This window comes from Dreissena polymorpha, chromosome 13 (genome assembly GCF_020536995.1).
Source record: "Dreissena polymorpha isolate Duluth1 chromosome 13, UMN_Dpol_1.0, whole genome shotgun sequence".
Taxonomy (NCBI): Eukaryota; Metazoa; Mollusca; class Bivalvia; order Myida; family Dreissenidae; genus Dreissena; species Dreissena polymorpha.
The window spans coordinates 50,144,091-50,156,762 of NC_068367.1; the positions used below are offsets into that span (position 1 = coordinate 50,144,091).

Sequence of the window (12,672 nt, forward strand, 5' to 3'; positions counted from 1 at the left end):
GTATAAAATGTAGCGATATTTATAGACATATGCATTTTTGGTACGTTTTTTTTTGTTTCGCATCGTTAATTGCAAAAGTTCGAAAGCCTATCCGAAATACACTTGATCTATTAACGTCAAATTAAACATTACTACTTCCGTTACTAGATACAAGCCACGTGTTTTCAGTGTAAGCGTTCTAAACATAGATGGTGAGGTCACTGCGTTATTGTTGTTAAGACCGGTGTGTAACACGTAGTTGTTGATACGCCTTTATTCATTTATAAAATTTATATAATAAAAAATACAACAATACAGTACCGTTAGATCGTCAACTCAAATCAATTCACAATACATACAACCAAGCAAAATAAAACAAATACAACAAAACAGTACCGGTAGATCGTCAACTTAAAATCCGGACAGTCACACATTTTTTACTCAGCGATGTTGGACTTCAGATGTGTTAACAACTATCCTTTGCTCACGCAGCGGGAAATAATGTCGTAGTAAATTAAAGTCAATTAACAACCACATTAAACAATGCCGCCTTTTCGGTTTGACCGCGAACGTGAGACAATCGATATAATAACAGGGCCCCTGTTAATTGATCGATTTTGACACAAAGCATAGTCTGCCTATTCGGGTAGGCATTGTCATGGAGACGCTGCAGATATAAACAGATTCTAGGTGCAGTTAAGCCCAAGATAAGGTACATGTATATATGGATTTTGTAAATTCCGGGACATTTGACAGATTTCCGGGACAGCGGGACAAGTTCTTTATTTCCAGGACTGTCCCGGACAATCCGGGACGTATGGCATGTATGCATAGATTTATCAATAATATGCATACTGTAATGTTTTTGGACACTTAAATTTTTTTATTTTTTTTTGTGTCCGAAAACTTAGATACGAAAAATATTCACAATAAACAGGTATCCGAAAACTTATAGTCGAAAATTGAAGTGTCTGAAAATTGCATCAATTGCATCAACGACTACTGGTAATAGGACGCGCTTGTAAAATACCATGCCGCTTAGTATGCATTACAGTTATATATGTTTGCACTGCATTTTAAATAATTTTAAATGATTAATTTATTTGAATGAAAATTTCTACAAGGTTGTACTTTGACCAACGAGTTAAAAGACGAGCATGTTATGTACCGATACTCGCTAGAATGAACCTGTAATTAACGCAATAAAAAAAGCAAACTATGGATTCTTTGTTTGTTTATATCCGATAGTTGTTGTCTAATTGTTTGTAAAACTTGCAATAGGGTACATCACACTTTGAAGCGTTTAGTGTTTGTCACAGTTATCTTACTGAGAAGGGGTTGTACAATTGCGGTAGATAGTTGAACTGTTAATTTGCACTACCCCTGGTAATTGTCATAACACTTAGGCTATCGGGCAAAACCATTGTTTAATACTGGTTTACAAGGTCATTTACCCAGAAACACAAAATTAATGTAATGGTCCATTACCCTCAGACATAAAAATGCCATGTTTTATGATGATCATCCGGTTGTAAAACCCCATGATCGAAGTGTCATTAGATATCAAATACAAGACCGAAATTCGGTAAAATAGCGCTGTAAAATATACTGTCCGAAAACTTAGAGACATTAATTATGGACGAAAACTCGAGTGTCCGAACATTAAGAGTCACGAAAAATAATTATTTTTGCTAAAAAAAAAGGGGTGTCCGAAAACTTAGTGTCCGAAAACATAGAGTAATTACGGTATTCTAAGTATAAAAGGGGCAATAATTCTGTCAAAATTCTTAATACAGTTGTCTGCTCTTCTTTATATTGGGGTCATGTTTGTAAAAAGTATGCTAAATATAAATGCAATATTTCAAAGGACATAGGAAATATTTGGGGTAGTACACAAACTTTAACATTTCCACCCTAACGCCGTGGGTGAGTATGATAGCTCAACTATATATAATCCATATATAATAGTTGAGCTAAAAATAGATTAGCTCTAAAAACCAGCGAACTTCAAATCCTTATGACAATTAACCATAGACTCATTTGTTCACAAGCTTTGTCTAAAATTTCACCTAGTGACCTAGTTTTTGATCGCACATGATCATGTTTGGAATTCGGCAGAGATTTATTTAAGACAAATATTTTGACATTTAAGACAAATATTTTGATCTAAGTTTCATGAAGATTTGACAATAAATGTTGCAGCTAAAGTGTTCACAACATAAATGTTGACAATGAAGGGCAAACTTCAAACTAAAGACCACAAAAGCTCACCATCAGCAGGCTTATGTGTGCTAAAAACAACAGAAATAGAGATCAAACTATGATTAGGAAGATCATTAATATGAGCTGCGCTCTGTGAGAAGGGTGTTTAATGAATGTGCGTTAAGTGTCATCCCATATAAGACTGTGCAGTCTGCACAGGCTGATCAGGGACGACACTTTCCATGTTAATATTCTTTGTTTCAAGAAAGTCTCTTCTTAGTAAAAATCAAGTTGAGGCAAAAGTGTGGTCCCTGATTAGCCTGTGGGAAGAAACTTTATGCACATGCATTAAACTCCTTTTTCATAGAGCACGGCCAATATTATTTTAACTGTCTGAAAAACACACAATGATACTGTGTAGGTATGTCATATGAAGAAGTCTCACCCTGAAGCTGCCTGGTTTGATAGGAATTGCCTCTGTAGAGTCAGTCACTGGAGCGTTGGAGGTATACAATTTATTATTATTCATGGAGTCATACAAGGTAAGCATCACCGAGTCCACAGGATCTGCAAACAGACGTGGCACCATGATCTCAGCAAATGTGATAGACCTTTAAATGAAACATTCCATAATAGTGAAAAAGTGTTGTTCCTGATTAGCATGTGCAACTTGCAGCCTGGGAAAATCTTTTTCTTCGGATTTCTTGATTTTTGAAAGCATTGTCTGTCCTCAATCATGATGAAATTTAAATTGAATAGGGGCAGACAGTTTTTATTTCAACAAACACAGATCTTGTTCGGAATGAGGATTACCAACTTTGCAAGTAAAGTGTAGTTTTGATATTGCAACCCAATGAAACTGTCAACAATCCTGACATTAGTTTATGAGTTGAAATGAAGTGTTATCAAATATATATCTCATATTAATAACAATAATAATGTAACATTTTAAACACGAGAATGGAGCTTATGTATCTTAATTATGACAATGATGTTAATTGACCAAATTGTGTCAATATAAATTATTGTTATGATTGCTATTATTATGGACAAAGGTTGACTCCAACTTGTTTCAATCAACAACAACTTTGGACCCATTGAGACCCCTGGTTCCTGTTATTATGGACAAAGGTTGACTCCAACTTGTTTCAATCAACAACAACTTTGGACCCATTGAGACCCCTGGTTCCTGTTATTATGGACAAAGGTTGACTCCAACTTGTTTCAATCAACAACAACTTTGGGCCCAGTGAGACCCCTGGTTCCTGTTATTATGGACAAAGGTTGACTCCAACTTGTTTCAATCAACAACAACTTTGGACCCAGTGAGACCCCTGGTTCCTGTTATTATGGACAAAGGTTGACTCCAACTTGTTTCAATCAACAACAACTTTGGGCCCAGTGAGACCCCTGGTTCCTGTTATTATGGACAAAGGTTGACTCCAACTTGTTTCAATCAACAACAACTTTGGGCCCAGTGAGACCCCTGGTTCCTGTTATTATGGACAAAGGTTGACTCCAACTTGTTTCAATCAACAACAACTTTGGACCCAGTGAGACCCCTGGTTCCTGTTATTATGGACAAAGGTTGACTCCAACTTGTTTCAATCAACAACAACTTTGGACCCAGTGAGACCCCTGGTTCCTGTTATTATGGACAAAGGTTGACTCCAACTTGTTTCAATCAACAACAACTTTGGACCCAGTGAGACCCCTGGTTCCTGTTATTATGGACAAAGGTTGACTCCAACTTGTTTCAATCAACAACAACTTTGGGCCCAGTGAGACCCCTGGTTCCTGTTATTATGGACAAAGGTTGACTCCAACTTGTTTCAATCAACAACAACTTTGGGCTCAGTGAGACCCCTGGTTCCTGTTATTATGGACAAAGGTTGACTCCAACTTGTTTCAATCAACAACAACTTTGGGCCCAGTGAGACCCCGGGTTCCTGTAGTAAAACAAGAGATGTGTTTGTCAGAAACACAATGCCCCCTATTGCGCCGCTTTGAAGCCATACATTTGACCTTTGACCTTGAACGATGATCTTGACCTTAAGCCACTCAAAATGTGCAGCTCCATGAGATACACATGCATGACAAATATCAAGTTGCTATCTTCAATATTCAAAAAGTTATGACCAAACATTAACGAAAGTTAAAGTTTTAGGAACGAAAAACACAATGATATTTGACCTTTGACCTTGAAGGATGACCTTGACTTTTCACAACTCAAAATGTGCAGCTCCATGAGATACACACACATACAATGACTGACTGACTGACACAACGACAGACAGGCCAAAAACAGTATACTCCCGATCTTTCGAATAAAATAAAAATCCAGAATATAATATCAGACAGTGATTGCTTTCCTTCTTATTAAAGTACTTGTAAAAGGCACTTTCCCAAACGAGCAAAAATGGTAAAATTCTCAATGGCTGTCCGAAAAATTCCCAAAAGGAAGAAAAGTTGTGTCAATTTGGTTCCAAAAGCATCTATAATGCAAGTGAACAAACGAAATGAGCACTGAAGCATTTCAGGTCACATACATGAATATTTAGATGAGTTAGTGTAATTAAGTACCAAGCTATTAAAAAGATCTGAAGATTTCACCACATTATATTTCCAATTTCAGGGTTTTCGCTCTAAATTTTCCTAATTTGTGTGGTACTGGTAATTTTTCTCAATTGGGTGAAAATCGATGTCAGACCATCTTCATATCATAATTATTACCATATCAGGAAATGTAAAAAATTTATTTGCAAAACTTATGTAATATAGTAACACATATCTGTTTATAACTTAAACCTTAAGATTTGAAAAGATCAAGTCTTACAACACTTTTAGAATAAAAGTGATTCAAGTTATGGACAACAGTGACTATGACTGTCCTTTTGTCAAGGACTGCAAAATCCTACAAGTGATATGTATTTTTGTATCAGAATTGATGAAACACTCTAAGATTCTTCTCTTTTTAAAGATTTAACACCAGGACATTATAAACTTTGACGGTCCTTTTGTACACAACTTCACAATTATACATGCGATAAGTATTTTAATTATCAGATCCTTTAACCTTTTGCATGCTGGGAAATTTGTCATCTGCTAAAATGTTGTCAGCTGAATTTCTAAAATTAGCATTTTCTTCGATTGTTTTCAAAGAATACTATAAGAATAGCAAACAGTTTGGATCCTAAACGTGGCGTCTCATCTGGATCTAAACTGTTTGCAAAGGCCTCCAAAATTCGGTTCCAGCACTGAAAGAGTTAGAACTACACTTTGAGATTCAACTCACGGACAACAGTGACTTTGAGGGTCTTCTTGTCAGCCACAGTCTTGTTCTCAGCTATCAGGGTACAAGTGTACTCTCCATCGTCGCTGTACTTCACACCTACAAGATGGCAACAGCCAGTAAAACACACAAATCTTCAAAAATGGGATAAATATTTTACATGTGAAACATAGTGTGTTTAATAAACTAAGCACACACATATTTTGAATCATGTGTTTTATTTAAGCCATTGTTATAACATGTATTTATGGTTATAATTGAGAAAATTGCATAGTTATTTAGTTTTAATAATGTACTTGTAGGTATTTTAATATATAATACTTTGTTTACAAAATTACATGGAAACAAATTGTTACACATCTTATCTTGAAATATATGTAGTTTTTTTATCATGTTACTGATCAGTTGATTTAATTTTTTTATATATATATGTTATAATGAAAAAAATTCGTATAAAATTATGTTTGATTCCTATTATAAAGTCGTAAACGTTAAGCTATAGAGGTTAGGTAAGCATGGAGGTATATTAATATAAGAAATATCAAGGATTAGTAGAAAGCATGCACAGACCATAGCAAAAATATAGATGACTGTTAACTGCTTTTTAAATATGCTGGCAAATCAGCGTGTATAGGATTGTTAAAATTAGTCTTTCACATGTAAAAAACAACTTCGTTCTATCTGTTTCCAGATGCTTAAACAACTTTAAAATTAGAACAAGAAGCTTTTACTAATATATTTTGCTGAATTATTTGAACAAATTAATAATTCAATTAATGAAGAACTCTTTATTGTATGAGACACATTGATTTGCATAAGTCACCAGCAACAGTTGTCAGTAGACTAGGATGCTGAGTCAACACAAGATACAAACTAAGATGCCATGCCATGCATTTAAATATGGTCTAGCCCTCATTTTATTATAGCAGTCAGGGGTTTTTTTTACTAAGAAAGTGACGCCGATATTCGGCGTCTTCCCCTACCAGAATTTTTCCCCTAAAAATACCATTTCCCCTCCAAAAATATAATTTTTCACCAAAATATAATATTTTACCCTCAAAGAAATGTTTTTTTTCTTTTGGGAAGTCGACACTTATCCAATTTGTACTATGTACGACGATCTCGCTCTCTCTCTCTCCCGGCGAACACTCAAATCTGGGAATCCCAGTGATTCTATATATAGCTCTTATATTACGTCATGAAAACCGGGCAACTAATCGTATTAATCATGTGACTATTTTACTGGATTCCTGTCTTGCGCGAGAAGGGTGTTTCGTCAATTAATTACCGGAAACCAGTCGAATTTTCATCCGGGTTATGTGAAAGCCAAGATATAAACGTTAAAACAGAAAAAAGTCTCACAATTGGCGTTCATACACGAACAAAATAAAACGTTCGGACTCGGAAAATATTAATTGAGTTGACGCATTTTTTAAGAATGAATCATCAAAAACCGTTAAATCCCAGCAGGATTCGGAGGTACATGTAATCAACATCGATTAATACTGTCTGATTATTGTTAAAGTGAAAGTAGACAATCGGCAGCTGCCGCACCTTTCCCTTCCAATGCTGTAGCTGATCTAGATCGTCAACCCATTCATCATGAAATTGAAATCATAATATTGACATCGTTCCCCGGCCCCAGTTGAAAACATTTCCCATTATAAGATCTACGCCTGCAACTTTATTTAGGACTGTGACTTTAATATCATACTTATTTATGTGCTTAAGAACAAAAAGGCCAGAGACATGCCTCTTTTTCTTAAAAAACCCCCCTGAAGTCTGTAGGTGAGTTATAGACATTGAAATGAACAGTTTTTATTTTTTCCCCAAATATGTCTCTTTCGCGCTCGATTTTCCCCATTTACCCAGCGTCCAGCGTCTTCCCCTCTTTCTAAAAAAAACCCCTGGCAGTACAAAAATTAATAATTATTAATATTAATGTCCTTTTTTGATTTATTAATTCACAAGTTATTGCTGTTTTAGGAATTTTTTAAGGTAAGGAAATCAGTTATTTAAGGATTTTTTTCTTGTGCGTGTGTGTGTGTGTTTCACTAAAAAGTTAACGCTGCGCTGTTGTAGTTAAGTTTTGTAGATCAGATATTCAACCGTAAACTTGGTCATTTTTCATCAACATCAATTGGTTTGAGCCCCAATCATAGACTATTACTGCAGCATACTTAAAATTATGAAAAAGAAAATTATGAGATCAGGAGATAATGGTAATGATGAACATGATATCATGATGTCTGTTGGTAAGACCGGAAAACACATGAAATTTGTGATAACAAATGAATGATGAACTTCAAGTGGTGATGATATGATAATGATGGGGATGAAAACAATTATCAATGTGATGGTCATAAATTGATAATGAACATAATGGTACAACTTATACATGTATGACTAATTCATGTATACAACAGTTGGTCAACAATATCAACATCATGCAGTTCGCCAACAATATCAACATCATGCAGTGCACACCAACACTATACACAACAGCTGGGAGATTGTGGGTTGCATCGTCATAGCAATTGTCCCTCATGCGAACACCTACATAATAATCAACCTTAACATAGCACCAGGGCCCTTGCTTCACTTTGGGGGATTGGGGCCGGGGCCCTTAGAGGGGGGAATTTCACGTTGTTTTGGGCGAAAAGGGGAGTTTTAGAAAATCTTTTCACCAACCATTCAACACCTAAATTTGTTTATTTTATTTATTTTTTTTGAGGGGGGAAATTTTAGCTGAAATAGGGGAAAAAAGTATACTTTATTCATGGGGGAAGCCGTCCATATTCGGCAGTAAAAAGTGCAAAACGAGGGCCCTGAGCACGGAACACACTCATGTCTGGTGATAGTAATTGTAATGAATACAAGATAATTGCTTTCCAGTTATTAACACCAAGTGCACCCCAAAAATTCAAACAAAATGCTGAACTAATTAACTAATTAACTAATTAACACAAACTTGTTTTCATTTTGATATATTGTAAATATTTACAAGCCTATTTTCATATAATAACAATTACATCTAGCACGATAGAATATGTTCCATGCTTTATTAGTAACAACAATTTGACACGTAGGACATGTAGTTGCATACAAACAATAAAACTTGTTTTACTTTTCCTGCTCAGAAGCAATGTGAAAATGGCGATATGCAACCAGCATAAGACCAGACCAGTAATCACAGGCTGGGCGATATGCAACCAGCAGAAGACCAGACCAGTAATCACAGGCTGGGCGATATGCAACCAGCATAAGACCAGACCAGTAATCACAGGCTGGGCGATATGCAACCAGCATAAGACCAGACCAGTAATTACAGGCTGGGCGATATGCAACCAGCATAAGACCAGACCAGTAATCACAGGCTGGGCGATATGCAACCAGCATAAGACCAGACCAGTAATCACAGGCTGGGCGATATGCAACCAGCATAAGACCAGACCAGTAATCACAGGCTGGGTGATATGCAACCAGCATAAGACCAGACCAGTAATCACAGGCTGGGCGATATGCAACCAGCATAAGACCAGACCAGTAATCACAGGCTGGGCGATATGCAACCAGCATAAGACCAGACCAGTAATCACAGGCTGGGCGATATGCAACCAGCATAAGACCAGACCAGTAATCACAGGCTGGGCGATATGCAACCAGCATAAGACCAGACCAGTAATCACAGGCTGGGCGATATGCAACCAGCATAAGACCAGACCAGTAATCACAGGCTGGGCGATATGCAACCAGCATAAGACCAGACCAGTAATCACAGGCTGGGCGATATGCAACCAGCATAAGACCAGACCAGTAATCACAGGCTGGGTGATATGCAACCAGCATAAGACCAGACCAGTAATCACAGGCTGGGCGATATGCAACCAGCATAAGACCAGACCAGTAATTACAGGCTGGGCGATATGCAACCAGCATAAGACCAGACCAGTAATCACAGGCTGGGCGATATGCAACCAGCATAAGACCAGACCAGTAATCACAGGCTGGGTGATATGCAACCAGCATAAGACCAGACCAGTAATCACAGGCTGGGCGATATGCAACCAGCATAAGACCAGACCAGTAATCACAGGCTGGACGATATGCAACCAGCATAAGACCAGACCAGTAATCACAGGCTGGGTGATATGCAACCAGCATAAGACCAGACCAGTAATCACAGGCTGGGCGATATGCAACCAGCATAAGACCAGACCAGTAATCACAGGCTGGGCGATATGCAACCAGCATAAGACCAGACCAGTAATCACAGGCTGGGTGATATGCAACCAGCATAAGACCAGACCAGTAATCACAGGCTGGGCGATATGCAACCAGCATAAGACCAGACCAGTAATCACAGGCTGGGCGATATGCAACCAGCATAAGACCAGACCAGTAATCACAGGCTGGGCGATATGCAACCAGCATAAAACCAGACCAGTAATCACAGGCTGTTCAAGTTTTATGCTGTTTGCTTCTTGACAGTATGATAGATTTGGAAATGAAGTCTTTAAAATTTAATTTTATTAAGAATGGTATTTTATTTAATTTGCTTTCCAAATGGACTTTAAACAAGTCAAAATGAGTATCAGATGGGAACGGGTTTAAACGATACGTGTATGGCTCATAGTTAACACTTTCTCACTCAGAAGCACAGTGAAAATACGCACACAGCATAAAACTTGAACAGCCTGCGAGTAAATCGCAGTCTGTTCATGTTTTATGCTGTTTGCTGCTCATTAGTATCTAAGGGATGTGAATTGAGCCTATAAAACTTGAATATAGTTAGAAAGGTCTTTAATTAAATGTAACTTTCCAAGGGACTAGAAATGCGTGAAAATACGTATCTAAGTGGGAAAGAGTTAAGCTTAAACTATTCACTTAAGTGTGACCTTAACGCACTCCAGCAACTACATTTCCTAGTGATTGTCATACAATATCGTGAAAGAGGCATTCATGACATGACCAAATTGAGTAAAAATGTACAACACCATTAATACAGATAGACGAGTGGAATTCGAGTGGTGCACCACATTTCTGTTCAAGAATCCATGATAAGGATAATAAATATTGGCAGCTGGATATATTAGATTCTTTTCACTTCTGGATGTAATAGAAATTTGTTTTCACTATAGTCAAGTGCTTCTGGTCAGGTCACAATAGCTCATTCACTGTGCAAATCGTTATTGTCTAACTGGGGGGAAAACTTTATAAAGAGACGGCTCAGTACACCTTTAATGGTGAGTCTGAACAAGTAGCCAGGCCCAGTGTTGGCCTTGTATTCGAGGGAGTAGTTTGCAAAGCTGCCATTAAAATACTGTGCACTTTCCCTTGCAGAGTAAAAACCATCCGTCAACTTTACGGTCTGACCGGTATTGGTAACCTTGGACCAGGAGATCCTGTGCAGGCAAAGTAATATGGAACGCATGAAAACACAAATAGACCATGCTATATGTACTACAAGGCAAAGCCTTACACAAAAAGCTACTTGGATTATAACTAATGTCCCAAGCTGCAAGGACCAATAGCCATAAACTTTGTCAAAATCTCAATGGCCTATCAATACTATTAGGATCACTGGACAGGAAACATGGACAAAATATAAGGCAAATGAGAAAAGCTGTAAATGCAAAAGGTCAAGGGCACTGAGGGGAGCTGTCAAGACAAAATGTCAACGCCACTGAGGGGAGCTGTCAAGACAAAATGTCAACGCCACTGAGGGGAGCTGTCAAGACAAAAGGTCAAGGGCACTGAAAAGACAAAAGATTACAGCAACTGAGAAAAGCTGTGAAGAACAAAGATCAAAGCCACTGAGAAAAGCTGTAAAGACAACATATCCAGGAAATTTTGGAAAGCTAAATGGACAGCAGGTGCATGAATTGAGATAAAAATATTAAATCTACAACAATATATTGATGGAAATTCATAAAAGAATCTTTCAGCTCCTCTGGATATGCTGTAAAATTAAAACAGAAAATAGTAAACACAACAACAACAACACATGACTAATAAATAGAAAATAAGTACATGCAGCAGCAAGAAAACTTATTATGCTAATTAGAATAAAGTTTCCTGATTTGAATACATTACCAGATGTTAACTAGAAATGGCGCGGCAGAGGCCGACGCGTATCCCCACGCCGCATGTTTGACCCAAGGGCGCCCCAGGGTTGATCATGGGGCCATGCATAGTTGAGATTGACTGTATTGTCATAAGAGAAGTTCAGTATCAATTAGAAGTGAATGGGTGTAAAAATAAAGAAGTTATAGTAAAAGGCAATTTTGGGAGGGTGTGGCCTATGTGGGCGGGGTGCCCCAGGGTTGGTAATAGGGCCATGCATAGTTGAGATTGACCGTATTGTCATAAGAGAGGTTCAGTATCAATTTGAAGTGAATCAGTGTATTAATGAAGAAATTATAGTAAAAGGCAATTTTGGGCGGGTGTGGTCTATGTGGGCGTGGCGCCCCAGGGTTGGCAACGGGGCCATGCATAGTTGAGTTTGACCGTTTTGTCATAAGAGAGGTTCAGTATCAATTTGAAGTGAATCAGTGTAGAAATGAAGAAGTTAATGTAAAATAACCTAAAATTTTTTTATAGTAAATGGAATTTTTTGGTGGGTGTGGCCTATGTGGGCGGGCGCCCCAGGGTTGGGATTGGGGCCATGCATAGTTGAGATTGACCCTAATGTCATAACAAAAGTTCAGTATCAATTTGAAGTGAATCCGTGTAGAAATGAAAAAATTATAGTAAATGGAAATTTTTGGTGGGTGTGGCCTATGTGGGCGGGGCGCCCCAGGGTTGGGAATGGGGCCATGCATGGTTGAGATTAACCGTATTGTCATAAGAGAGGTCCAGTATCAATTTGAAGTAAATCGGTGTAGAAATAAAGAAGTAAATGTAAAATAACCTAAAAAAATGAGTGATAATTTCTGACGCGGCCCCACCCCAACCGCTATAACTTTTGACCCAGGGGTCAGATCAAAATTCCAAATAGTGCAGGGTCGCACATATGCTCATAGCTACCATGTGTGTAAGTTTCAAGGTTCTAGTGCTTTTAGTGTAGGAGGAGATAGTGGCCAGGACGGACGGACAGACAGACGGACGGACGGACGGACGGACGGCGGAGATAACCACAATATCCCCACCTTTTTTTCAAAAAGCGTGGGGATAATTACAGACAAAATTTGCCTAGT

The 12,672-nt window shown here is 37.9% G+C and overlaps 1 protein-coding gene across 4 annotated transcripts in view; it reads right to left on the reverse strand.

The window, feature by feature from the left end:
* Nucleotides 1-12,672, reverse strand: part of LOC127855324 (uncharacterized) — a 105,377-nt gene that overhangs the window by 21,656 nt on the left and 71,049 nt on the right. For 3 of the 4 annotated variants that reach the window (XM_052390806.1, XM_052390804.1, XM_052390803.1), the window contains exons 4-5: nucleotides 5,477-5,572; nucleotides 2,627-2,748 (exon numbers count right to left, since the gene is read on the reverse strand). In XM_052390806.1, coding sequence (XP_052246766.1) covers nucleotides 2,627-2,748; nucleotides 5,477-5,572 — 218 coding nt within the window. Of the gene's footprint in view, nucleotides 1-2,626; nucleotides 2,749-5,476; nucleotides 5,573-10,711; nucleotides 10,879-12,672 lie in introns of all 4 variants that reach the window. The other variant, XM_052390805.1, reaches the window with a different exon arrangement.